This window comes from Gymnogyps californianus, chromosome 10 (genome assembly GCF_018139145.2).
Source record: "Gymnogyps californianus isolate 813 chromosome 10, ASM1813914v2, whole genome shotgun sequence".
In the NCBI taxonomy this organism is placed as follows: Eukaryota; Metazoa; Chordata; class Aves; order Accipitriformes; family Cathartidae; genus Gymnogyps; species Gymnogyps californianus.
In genome coordinates, this window is record NC_059480.1 from 29,808,208 (window position 1) to 29,820,370 (window position 12,163).

At 47.8% G+C, this 12,163-nt stretch overlaps 2 protein-coding genes across 4 annotated transcripts in view; one reads left to right on the forward strand and one right to left on the reverse strand.

The window, feature by feature from the left end:
* The first annotated feature begins 981 nt into the window (after positions 1-981).
* PFN2 (profilin 2) lies at positions 982-6,497 on the forward strand. Of its 2 annotated transcripts, none has more exons than XM_050902632.1 (3): positions 982-1,226; positions 2,852-3,044; positions 5,096-6,497. In XM_050902632.1, the coding sequence occupies exons 1-3, from the start codon at positions 1,095-1,097 to the stop codon at positions 5,191-5,193; spliced, it is 423 nt and encodes a 140-aa protein (XP_050758589.1). In that variant the 5' UTR covers positions 982-1,094; the 3' UTR covers positions 5,194-6,497. The 2 variants fall into 2 exon arrangements, with proteins under 2 accessions (XP_050758589.1, XP_050758590.1); XM_050902633.1 differs by having other exon boundaries at positions 4,782-5,164.
* A 2,453-nt stretch (positions 6,498-8,950) lies between these two features.
* RNF13 (ring finger protein 13) overlaps positions 8,951-12,163 on the reverse strand; it is a 45,203-nt gene continuing 41,990 nt past the window's right edge. For both annotated transcript variants that reach the window (XM_050902405.1, XM_050902406.1), the window contains exons 9-10: positions 11,807-11,887; positions 8,951-10,052 (exon numbers count right to left, since the gene is read on the reverse strand). In XM_050902405.1, coding sequence (XP_050758362.1) covers positions 9,688-10,052; positions 11,807-11,887 — 446 coding nt within the window. In that variant the 3' untranslated portion in view covers positions 8,951-9,687. The remainder of the gene's footprint in view (positions 10,053-11,806; positions 11,888-12,163) is intronic.

The window sequence follows — 12,163 nt, forward strand, 5'->3', positions numbered from 1 at the left end:
GCGGAGGGCAGCGGAGTACGGCCAACTACCAGCAGTGCCACCAGCAGTGCCTTCCCGAAGGATACTCACAGCTGCTGAATTACACAAAAGAAGACATGAAACGTATAGAAATAAAAGATAAATGCAACCAGCTGAGCTAACATTGCCTCCCAAGAGACAGACTTGGGGGAGCGGAGCCTCTACACAGAGGCTTTCAGCCGCACACTGGACCGGCGGAGCAGGCCCTCCTGGGCATCTTCAGGAGAAGGCTCCGCTCTGCCCCAGCAAACTAGAGCTATGAATCTGCCTCCTCGGCCTGGAAAAATAACAGGGGTTCACCCAAGCAACGACCACGCTTCCAGGAGGGGAGAGCAGCCCAACTTCTTGGACGTTAAGAGCAACGTTCGCATCTCCCCAGCCTAAGGACGGATAGGAGAAGGCGGCACCCGGCGCAGGCGGCACCGCAGCCGGTACTCACCGCCGGCCCCGCCGCTCTCGCCGCTCCGCTCCGGGCAGAGCGGGCACAAGCATCAGGCGTCGGCGGGCGGCAAGCGCCCTGCCAGGCGGCACCGCCGCGGGGCTGCGGGCGCCGGGCCGGGGCGGCCAGGCGGCGGCCGGCTCTGCCGCAGCGGGGAAGCCCGGACCGCCCGGCGCCGCCGCGCCTCCGAGCCGGCGCAGGGAGCGCTCTCCTCGCCCGCCGGGCCGGGCCGCAGCAGCCCCGCGCCCCGCCGCACCTACCTGCCGAGGGCCGGGCGGCACCGGCACCCCGCCGCCGGCCGGCGCCCCGGACCCCGCGGCCGCGCTCCTCCGCCCGGCGGAAGGCACCGCGGCCCCGCCGTTCCCCGCCGCGGCCGCGCGGAGCCGGGCGGCGCGGGGGGCGGCGCCGGGCCGCGCCCCTCCTCCCCTCCGCCCCTCGGCGCCGGCAGCGCGGAGGGCTGGGCTGGGCTGGGCCGCGCCGCTCGCTGCAGCGCTCGGCTCCGCTCCGCCGTCGAGGAGGGAGAGGAGAGAGAGCGAGAGAGGAGAGGGACGGGACCGCCTCGCCCAGCCCCGCCGCCCGCCGCCCGGCCCGCGCCTCGCCGCCCGCCCCGCTCGCCCCCACCGCCGCCCGCGCGAAGATGGCCGGCTGGCAGAGCTACGTGGACAACCTGATGTGCGATGGCTGCTGCCAGGAGGCCGCCATTGTGGGCTACTGCGACGCCAAGTACGTCTGGGCAGCCACGGCCGGCGGCATCTTCCAGAGCATCACGGTGAGGGCGGCGGCGGCGGGCAGGCGGGGAGGGAGCGGGGAAGGGCGAAGCCCGCCTGCGGCGCCGGCCCGGCCCCGCGGGAGCGCGGCGCGGCCCTCGGCGGCGGGGCGAGGCGGCGGCGCCCGGGGGCACCTTGCGGGGCGGCGGTGGGAAGGGAGGGCGGCGGGGGAGCGAGCCCGCGCCGCCGAGGGGCCCGGCCGGCCGCGCCGCCTTTTTGTCTGCGGCCGCGGGAGCGGGGGCCCTTCTTCCCGCCGGCGGGGGCGGGGGCCGCGGCCCGATGCGGCGGGGCCCGGCCGCGGGGGCCGGCGGGGCCGCCGCGCGGGGGCCGCGGGAGGCGGCGGGGCGGCGGGAGAGGCCGCGCGGGGCGTGCGCGGCGGGGCTTGCGTAGGGCCGCCCGCGCCCGGGCCCGGCGCTGCGGCGAGGCTTACGTGCGCGGCGTAGGAGGCGTTCGTGAATGCCCACCTCGCCGCTGGCTCCATGTTTTTCACCGCCAAGATGGCGCACTGCCATTGATTCCTCCCTCCCTTCCCCTCCCCCGCCCCTGCCCGTCCTTCGCCCCCGCCGCCGCCGCCCCGCTCCCGCCGCCCGCTCCCGCCGCCCGCCCGTCCGCCCGTCGGTGCGGGACCCGCGCCGCCGTTACATAAGGGCCGTGCGGGGCGGGCAGCGCGCTGCAGCGCGGCCTGCCCCGGCCGACCCGCCGGCCAGCGCCGCGCCCCGCCCCGGGCGCGGTGGGGCCCGGTCCCGGGGCCGGGGCAGAGCGGGGACCGGGCAGGGCCCGCGGTGGCCGGGCAGGGCCCGCGGCGGCGGCGGCCGCGGAGTGCTGGGCCGTGATTGGGGCGGCCGGGCCCGCCGTGACGCTGCACTTTGAGGCCGCCGCGTCGCGGCCGGGCCCGCGGCCCGCCCCCCTCGGCCTCCCCCGCCGCCGCCGCCTCACCGGGCCGCGCTCCCCGCGCGGGCCCTTGTGCTCTCCCTCAGGCAGGGATGAATGGCGGAGCGGCGCGGCCGCCCTCCGCCACAGAGCCGAGGCCCGCCGCCACTGCGGCGCGGGCGGTAGCGCGGGCGGGCGCGGCGCGGTGCGGCGCGGCGCGGCGGAGGGGGCCCGCTGCCGCAGAGGGCGGCTGGGCCGCCGCGCGTTGGGGAGGGCCCCGAGCTCTGCGGAGGCCGCCGCAGCTGCTGTGCCAGGGCTGAGGTAATGCCCCGCCGATGCCGGCAGATGCAGGCGGGTGGCGGCCGAGCTGATCTTTCAGGGACAGGTGCTAGCGGGCGTTCTCCGTTCGGCAAAGTTAGCGCCTAACCTGGCGCATTCGGTGCCCCGGACACGCATACGTGCCGTGCTTCACTGGTCTCGGTCGCGCGGTAGCTCCTTTAATGAGAACTTGGGCCCGAGGAGTGCTGCGGACTCGGGCCGCGAAGTGTTCCAAGGCAGCGGTTCCGCTGCTTACAGTGGCAAGAAAGCGGTGCGATATAAACTGTGACTAACAAAGCCCTGTGTTCTGGAGCACTTCCTGGTGGGAGCAAGGGGAAATTTACTGTCTCGTCCTCTCAACACGAGACAGGACGCTTTCTAAACAGAAATTAAACAATAAAAGACTGCCCTGCTAACTCTGGACTTTTTTCTTTGACAGCCGGTAGAAATAGATATGATTGTAGGAAAAGACCGAGAGGGTTTCTTCACCAATGGTCTGACCCTTGGTGCAAAGAAGTGCTCTGTGATCAGAGATAGCCTGTATGTTGATGGTGACTGCACAATGGACATCAGGACAAAGAGTCAAGGTGGTGAGCCAACATACAATGTTGCTGTAGGCAGAGCTGGCCGAGGTAAGCATGATTTTGTTCACTTTCAGATCACTGAATTGAGAATGTGACCCTAGGCATAGATTCCAGCTATCAAGAAAACCAGATTCCTGTATTTAATGGTTAATGTCAGGAAGTGACGTACGGGGGTGGATGGCAGTGGTCTGGCTGACAGAGTTCTGCCCAGGAGTCAGGCTCGTCCCTGCTCCCACCAGTGACCGCAGCTGGGCGCTAGGCTGTGGAATGGTGAAACGGATCTCTGACAAGCAGGAAAGAGCAGGCGACAGCTTGAAGTAAGCTTACCAAGTATACGATAACTTGGCGTCTAAAGCTTGCAGTAGGGATCTATTAACGATTGCTAGTGAAACTAGCTTTTTCGTTGTAAACTTCTCAACAGAAAGTTTATTCTGCAAAGGTGTGAATTCCTTGTATGAGCTACTCCTACTTGCCTTTTAACAAGTTCTGCACTAACTCTTCTTGCACTTCCTATTGAGCTCTCTGAAGTCTGTCTTCAGGCAAAAAAGCCCGTCCAATTTGGTATCAGTGAGAAACTTGCTTTATGCTAGTGCGCCTGCTCCTCGTGCTCCTCATTTAACTTCTAGTAAAACATACTATGGGCAAGGCACTAGGTTTGGATATAGAAAACGTGCCTCAAAATACTGGCTACGGGTAGTATGCCTTGTGTTCAAAATATCTGGCCTAGCATTTTTTGGCTGGCCATAGAACAAATTGGTGAGCAACAGACTTTTGCAGATAAGGGTAAAACCAAAACTAGAGCAAAACTTGTCTATAGGCTAAAGCTGGGTGGCAACGATACAGGAAGAATGTTTGCAGCGCTGAAGTGAAGCAAGTGGAGTTCTGACTCTGCTGCAAATTGTGAAGTGCCAGTGAGAACTGTCTGTCTGAAGCTTTTTGTGAGCAAATTGCTATGGAGATGTACAGTCACCTGTAGGTAGGCTGACTGCAGTATTTGCAATGACAGTATTCCTGGCTTGGGAAACAATTACTGTGCTTGTGGAAGCACAGCGCTTATTGTGTCTGTGTACCTGCTGGTGACATCTGCTGGCAACTGGCGAGTGGTGTTTACTGGTTGAGGAGCCTTAGGATGTTCTTGTTCGCGAGACAATTGGGGACGCTTCACCAAAATTGTGGGATTAGAGAGAGGGTCGGCATTAGAATCCTCCCTGCGTTTTGTCTTACGCAAAAAGCATGTTTTATAGTTGTATTGTTGCATGAAAAGTCTTAGCCCAAGTCTGACCCTGTGGGTTTTTTTTGCTAGTATCGAGGCAGTTACTCTGGTTCTTACACCAGCAGTGACCGCTACAGATAAAAATATAAGAATATTCCCTCTTCTGCTCTTCAGAGTCACGGTTCTTCTACATGCACTACTGCTTTTGTCCCTGACAACACTTCTTTTTTTCCCCCATGTTTTTTTTAAGATGCGGCCAGGGTTTCCTTGCTGGGTGATGACGGATGGTGCTGATGGTGGAGAGGCACTGTGATGCTTTTTTGAGATAGTTGGTGGCATTTTTTCTTAGCAGAGAACTCTTACGGCTTACATAGTTACATAATATCCCTGAGGATAGCTCATGCCTTCTCCCAGCCCTGTCTACATCTGTATTTTTACAAAACTCCTGTTAAACTAGCTTAATACCCAAATACTAAATCTTGAATTTGAGTGTGTTTATTGCACTGCCTAAAACTTGCATTATTTCCTTGTCTAACACACTCTTTTTAAAACTTTTTTCTTTTCTCTTTCAGTCTTGGTCTTTGTAATGGGCAAAGAAGGGGTCCATGGAGGCGGATTGAATAAGAAGGCATACTCAATGGCAAAATACTTGAGAGACTCTGGGTTCTAGTTGCTAGGCAGACTGTTAAGTATTAGGGGAAGATTGCTATTAAACTTTCCTGGCGGTGAGCTTTAAACCTTACATTCTGGAAACTTTATTAGCAATGCAGGGTGATGGGGTATGAACCTGTGTCTCCTTTGTATCCCTTTGTTGGTGGGGAAAGGTGTTTTTTTTTTTTTTTCTTTAATTCTGTTCATTTCTGTTTTGTTTCCTTGTGTACTCCAGCATTGGTTATAGTCATGGGAAAGGAAGGTGTCCATGGAGGGACACTCAACAAGAAAGCATATGAACTGGCTTTATACCTGAGGAGGTCTGACGTCTAAGCAGCCTCTCCCCATCCACCTAGCAACTGTCTTCACCACCACCCAGTTGTGTTCAGTGCTACCAGACTGTAGATGGTAGTTTGTGTTTTTTATTTACCCATTTCCTAATGTCATAATTCCAGTTACCCTTTGTTCATTTATATGTTAACCACTGTATGTAACCAAGTCCCATATCTGGCACCATTACTGCACCACAAAGATGATATGCATGATACCTTGAAAAACTCTTGGGAGGGGAATATGCCAAGTGTAGGCTTTGCTCTGTCTTAGCAATTAGTGTGATATTGACAACTAAACCAACTTAAATACTAAACAAGGTGCCGATTGTACAATCTAATTTGATCAATGCCTCTTCAGCACTTTGAGCGATTACACAGCTCACTAGTCTTCCTTTCATAGAGCATGGTTGGGAGGAAAAAAGTGCATGCATATCTTTACTTCTGTCCCTCTCTTTTTTCCCTTTTAAATCCACATTTGTTTGCTTACACCCATTTTTATAGTGCCTGGTTTGTTTAACCGATTTGCCACTCAAAAGCTATTAATGTTACATTAGTTTTGTCGTTGCACTTCACTGTAGGCTTAAGTCTTTTATTTTTAATTCATGACGTCTGAAGCTTGTACTGCTTAACGAGTGCAATCACAAAACTATGAAAGGGTACAGATGCACTTCCTCCCATTACCTGAAAACCACCATCCTGAACGAATCCCCAGAGACATTCCATCATTGCAATAGCTCAGGCACTTTTTTTTTTTTTTTTTTTTGCGCCAGCTCCTGTTCTGTAGTTGAATTGTAAAAGGCTGCCATTATGGACATTAGATATCCCAACATAACCATCTGGAGTGTGTCTGGTTTCAGTTTTTCATAGGACCAATTTTAATTTGCAGCTTGGGGGTCGTGGGGGGTTTTTTGTTGTTTTTGTTTTTTAATATGAAACTGCAATGTCATTGTGGAAAACTGCCACCTTCAGCTATACTGGGAGCTCTGACTGACTCCAGTCTTTCTGCCAGATCACTTGCTGGTAAAGAGTTTTGCTGCTCTGAAGCCACTGTTTGGATGAAGGTCGGTAGTTTGAAAGCTAAACTGTCAAAATGATGCCATTTCAAATTTAAAATCTTCATTTGGCCTGTCACACCCTTGCTGCAGAAATTATGGAGTGAACTGCCTTGTGCACTAGTCATCTGAAATGTCTGTAACCAAACTCTCAGTTCAGGCACGGTACTAACTTGTATGTCCATTTAAAGAGAACTGCAGAACTCTGTATACAAAAGAATAAATGGGAGATGGTATTGGTTGGAATAACTGACTTGGCTGTCTTGTGATGAATTTTTTAATATGTATTCTGTGCCATACTATTGTTTAAAAAAAAAAAATGAACTGTTGCTATTGTGAGATGGATTTTAACTGACTACGAGGGTTTCTTTCGAATGGCACTACTTTAGGGACATTCTAGTATTTGCTTCTATTGTTGGGCCTTGTGGATAATGTACAGATTTAAACAAATTCTTGTTGCTGATTTGTCCATTTCTTTCCCTGCACTTTGTTACATCTGGGATACAGTCTAACTCATCTGATTTAATATGCATTTCAAAAAATGCCATAACTATTAAAAACACCTTGTTTACAGACAGATGAAATAAATTTATTCCAACCAAACAAAATCAGACTGTTGGTAATTTTTTCCGCCCTCCACAGGAATCCTCCGAGGCCCTTCTTCACTGCATGGCTGACTACGCCAATACTAGATACAAGCACAGCTGTGAGTTCTGGTAGTACAACTTTAGTCAAAGGCCACGCGGTCTTTGGGGTAGATCTTGTTAAATTAGGAGATGATTTCTTGTCACTTAACTCCGCATTTATCCGACTCCATGGCGAGGGGGTTCCCCATAGGCAATCCCTGAAACTGAAGCTAGAGGAGACCTTTGCCACGAAAAGGTCTTTGCCACAGAGATTTAAGGTCTCTGTTACCCCAAAAGAATTCTACCTGGCTTCTGGTACTTCTGCTACCCACGCATAGCCCAACGAAAAATCCGTACTTGTCTTTTCCTGTGGGTTTGGACAGGCCATACCTTTTGAGACACAAGATTTATCCAGCGAGTTTTAATGAAATATGCAAGTTCTACTTAGAAATGCTAAGAGATACTTAACCTTCTGAAGTATTTCTAATAATAAATTGCTATTCCTTCTTTGATTTTAATTTTCATTCTCACTGGCAACGGCTACTGCCAAGTAAACCGTATCTGTGGCACAAGGGAGGTATGGCAGGGAGATTATCACTACAATGTTTACTACCAAGGCCTGCTGAAATAAAATTTACATTAATACCATTAGGAAATTTAGAAAATGGAACGGTTTCTTGTTTTGTTTTTTTTTTTAAAAGTACAGTATATTTGGGATGGAAACAGAATATCCTTTGCTGCACACAATTCCTCTGTATAGCATGGAGAATAGTAGGTGAGAAACTGATAAAAAGAGTGTAATTGTACTTTTTGTCATTGCAGCAAATACTACCACCAGAGTTACATATAGCATATGTTATAAAGTTTACTTCAGTTCATGGTTCTGGATCTCTTCAGGTTTTGGGGTGCCTGAAATACAATTACGAATAAACACATGCACTCATAACATATGAGCAGCAGGAACCTATTTTAAGAAACATCTTTCAGCTTAGTAAGTTTTCAGAAATCAGTTTTCACATTTGGACTTGACATACGCAAGATGAAGTGGAATTTTACGTGGTGAGAATATACTGCTACATTGTTTGTCATGAACCCCCTGGACTGCTGGTGGCAGTGGTCTGAAGACGAATCATTCTTTCACTATTATCCTTTTGCCGTGCCTCATTCTGCAAAATAAACTCTCTCTGCTCTTAGCCAGTCCCAGAGAATTGATTTCCATGGCCAGGCTGAAGCACGGAGGGTGTAGCTACACTGTGTGTTAGGTCAGAGATGACAAATGGAAACGCCTCACCTGTCATCGCCTCAGCCCAGGACCTGGCGCTCTCTGGCTTGCAGAACACAGGCTCACAGGCTGCAGCTCTAGAGGTGCTGGCAGGCGGGCAGGAAATACTAACAACTCTGGTCTTCCTTCCCTCTCCCCCATACAAATTACACGTACAGACCCAGACTGAGTCAAACTTCTCCTCAAACTAAAAGTGAACAAAAATTAAGGTTTCCTATGTAACTTCGTCCTCCTGCATATAGTACCGATCAGTACAGCACTTTGTACTGGGATACACAGCACAGTGTAGGTTAATGTTTATGAAGGGATCTTACCAGTTGCGTGTTCTGGATCTTTAAAAATACTTTAGTAATAAATGTAGAAGGGTACACGATGAATGTAAGTAATGCAAAAGTTCAATAAATTCCTTTTGATACTTAAAGTGGAAAACATGTTTATTAACATTCTTTCAAGCTTTCCTTATTCAAGGCCATATAAAAAAAAATCTCTGCATTTTGATTATACGTATGTTTTTACTTTCTACATAGTTACAGAGGTATTATATAGCATTTACTTTTTTCATGATACACTGGTAAGTACTGAGTTCTGTTAAACAGTTGTAAGCACTTGTTTTCAAATCAGGTATTTGAAAAGAACAATTTTTTTATATACATAGTTTAGCAGACCAATGCAGCATAAAATGCTCTTTAGTAAGAGGTATATGAGTTGAGGATCAATAGAATACTTACCTAAACTTATTTTTCTATGTGGAACAAAACCTCTGTTTTGGTCACACGCACCCCCCCACCCCAACTCCCACATCATCACTGGAAACCAGACTACATTGTAGTAGCAATTAGGGATAATTAATGTGTTTATGGTGGATCTTACCTTGTGAATTGCTCAAAACTGAACATATATTCTAAGTTTCCTTATCCTAGGAATTGCTCAATGGAACTGCTTAAACTCAGCTCCTCTGGCAAACTCCAAAGGATTATTTGGAATCACTGCTTTGAGATAAAAGTGGAATTTCTTCAGCTTTGTTTTGATACACCAGCATATAGAATATTGATCTGTTCTACATTTCTCTTCCGGTAGCGGTGACGGTTTTTAGGAAAACTCTATACAAACATGCAAATACATTTTTTGTTGGGCTTAAGGGGTAACACATACCATACATGTAATAAATATTGCTATCAGTATGACCCAGTTGTAGCTACAAAATGGAAAAAAATTACTTCCAGATAAATCCCATTTCAACAAGATACATTTAGAGTCTGTGTGATATTTCTATTGATATAAACTATTAACATTATTCATTAGCATTGTGAAGTCCAGTTAAACTGTTCATTTTGAGAAGACAGAACATGTGACTGAATACCTCAATCAAAAATAAATCTATCTGTAATGATTTAACCATAGTACTACTACATGAACTGCTGCTCCTATTGAAGAAACCAAATGGATTACAGATTAAAATATATTCCCTACGTAAAGGTTTGTGAAGTGTAGCCTTAAGAACTCTTTTGTTCATACTCTATTCATCATTAGTAGTCTCAAACAGTATTTGCCACTCTGTACTCCCTTTCATCATTGGGCTGCAGTTGAACCACTACACTTTCTTCGTTTATTCCATTTTCTGCATCACTGCTATCAATATTGTCATTGTCATCTTCCTCATATTCTGAGGACTCAGTCATGTTCTGATGGGAATGAGATTCTGACAAAGCCCCGAATGACTGAGTACTAACTGAGGCTAATGGTCTAAGCAAAGGAGTATTTTCAGATACTTCATTCTCTTCTTGACTACTGTCTGTTTCAGAGTCAGAGTCCCCCTGAGAAGGGACCACTTTCTGCTTACATACAGGACATGTTTTTTTTGTTTTTGTCAGCCACGGGTCCACACACTTGCAGTGATACGCTGTTAGAAAACAAAATACAAGTACATCATTATCCAAGTGAAAAGGACAAGGAAACCTGCTAAATTGTATTTACGTTTAGCAACACAGGAGAATTTTAGAATTTAACTCATACAGAGAATTTTAGTCACGAGTTTGTTGGCATGTAGACTGTCTATCCTTATGTACAAAACACCTAATAGATTAGGATCTCGGCCGTATGGATATATGCAGTAAGTACCTATTTCCTCTACTGAATGAATCTGAGAGCAGTCCTGCAATGGGCTACGTTTCACAAAATAAAAGCTTCTTGAGGAATTATACCTACCTTGCAGCAGACATGCCCACCATCATTATCCTCATAACGCCTCTAACCTCCACCAAGATGTATCGAAGCACCTTGTTATTAAATAAAATTACTGCATGATTTTGTGGATTTTAAATTAGGTCTACAGTTGGCACTGCAACTATACCGGCCTTGTTTAAAAAAGTGTGTTTGAAAGTGTCTTTCTTATGGTATTAAAAACTTACCTCTGCTTATTAACAGAGACTTCTATCTGGCAAAAAGGTAAGTACTTACAAGGGCAAGCATGTTGTGTTTAGTACCTGTTCAAGCACGTTAGTAGCAAATTCTCCACAAGAACTGACGGTGGTGGTTTTGGGTTTGTTTTTTTTTTTTTTATTTGTCAGCAATCTTTGACATTGGTGATCAGGATTAGTTAACTTTGCAGTCCCTAGCTGTGACAAACACTATGGATCTGTTCTCTCTCTTCTCAGAACTCTTTGTCAGACTGTTTTGAAATTGTTTTTTATGACTGAGGATCTACAAAGCTCAGCCTGTCATCTGCTGTGTTCACTGTGGATGTAAGGCTGTAACACCAGTTGCCTCTTTTTAAATCTTAGTGAAGTGGTATTTGCTGTTGCAGTGCCTGGTCAAAGCAGGAATTTAATGAGAAAAACCTGGGTAAAACTCATCCAGCCGAAATGGCTGTAATATAGTTAATGGACTGGGAGGTAGAGAGAGAGTCTCAAGCTAGGAAGGATGAATCCTATCTTTCTTGATAGATTTTACACAGCTTTTATCAAAAGAATGTTTCAATTTTGAGACGCTCGTGGGCCCAGGCCTCTTCCAGATTTCTAGATATAAGCTTTTGAAACGCTTCTTGTACTTGCATGCAGTTAAGAGCAGTCTTGTCTTGTGGGTAGATACGTACGTGACTACTAGATACGCCTTTGGCAGTAGGCTGTATTTGAGAAAGACTGTTCAGACAGTGCACGACTTGTCACAGTAAAAATATTCCACTAATTTTTGCACTGACAACACTGACTTCCAAGTGCAGTCAAGGCAACGGTCTACATGGCTTCAGGCTACAGGACAGACTATATCCCTTCATCCATATCTCTATGTCATTAATAATTGAATTACGTTTTATGGTTTAACTGTCTTGGAGAAAGTGAAATCCTCTTTTTTTTAATGTAAAAAGTAACTCTGGAATGTGTTTCCCTATTAAATACAGACATTTAGGGGACAGCATCAAGCCCAGATTTTCTTTCATGTGTACATCTAAAGAAAAACGCAGAGTGGGAATGCTAGCCTTTTTTGCCTTTAAAAATAGAAAAAAGTTTGTTCTTTTCCCAATTTGTATATACACTCCTGCATATTAGAAAAAATAAATTTTATAACTCAATCAATAAACATATTCACTGTGGGTTTTAGACATGGTGTTTTAGAGAGCTGTTTTAATACAAATACCAAACCTAAAATACAGCTGCTTACCGTGAGAACATGGAAGGATTCTGAGCTTGTCTCCATCCTCATATTCATCCAGACAAATGGCACATACATCATATTCATCTCCTACAGCACATAATTGAGAATCAGTTTAACTTTAAAAGACTTGGAACAGACCTTTTCAAACACATGCATACAGCTTCTCTTGGTTGGTTTCACAGGTTGAAGAAACTATTACTCTTCCCTGTCCGTGCAAGTGGCAGGTTCTTTGATGCTATACAGTTGACTGCTATATTTCTCTCCTTATTAGGACTATAGCTTATTCACTTTCCCTTCAGGTTAATAAAAATGTTTTAAACTGTGTGAAGTCCTATCTCTATGATATTCTATCATTCTTATTAA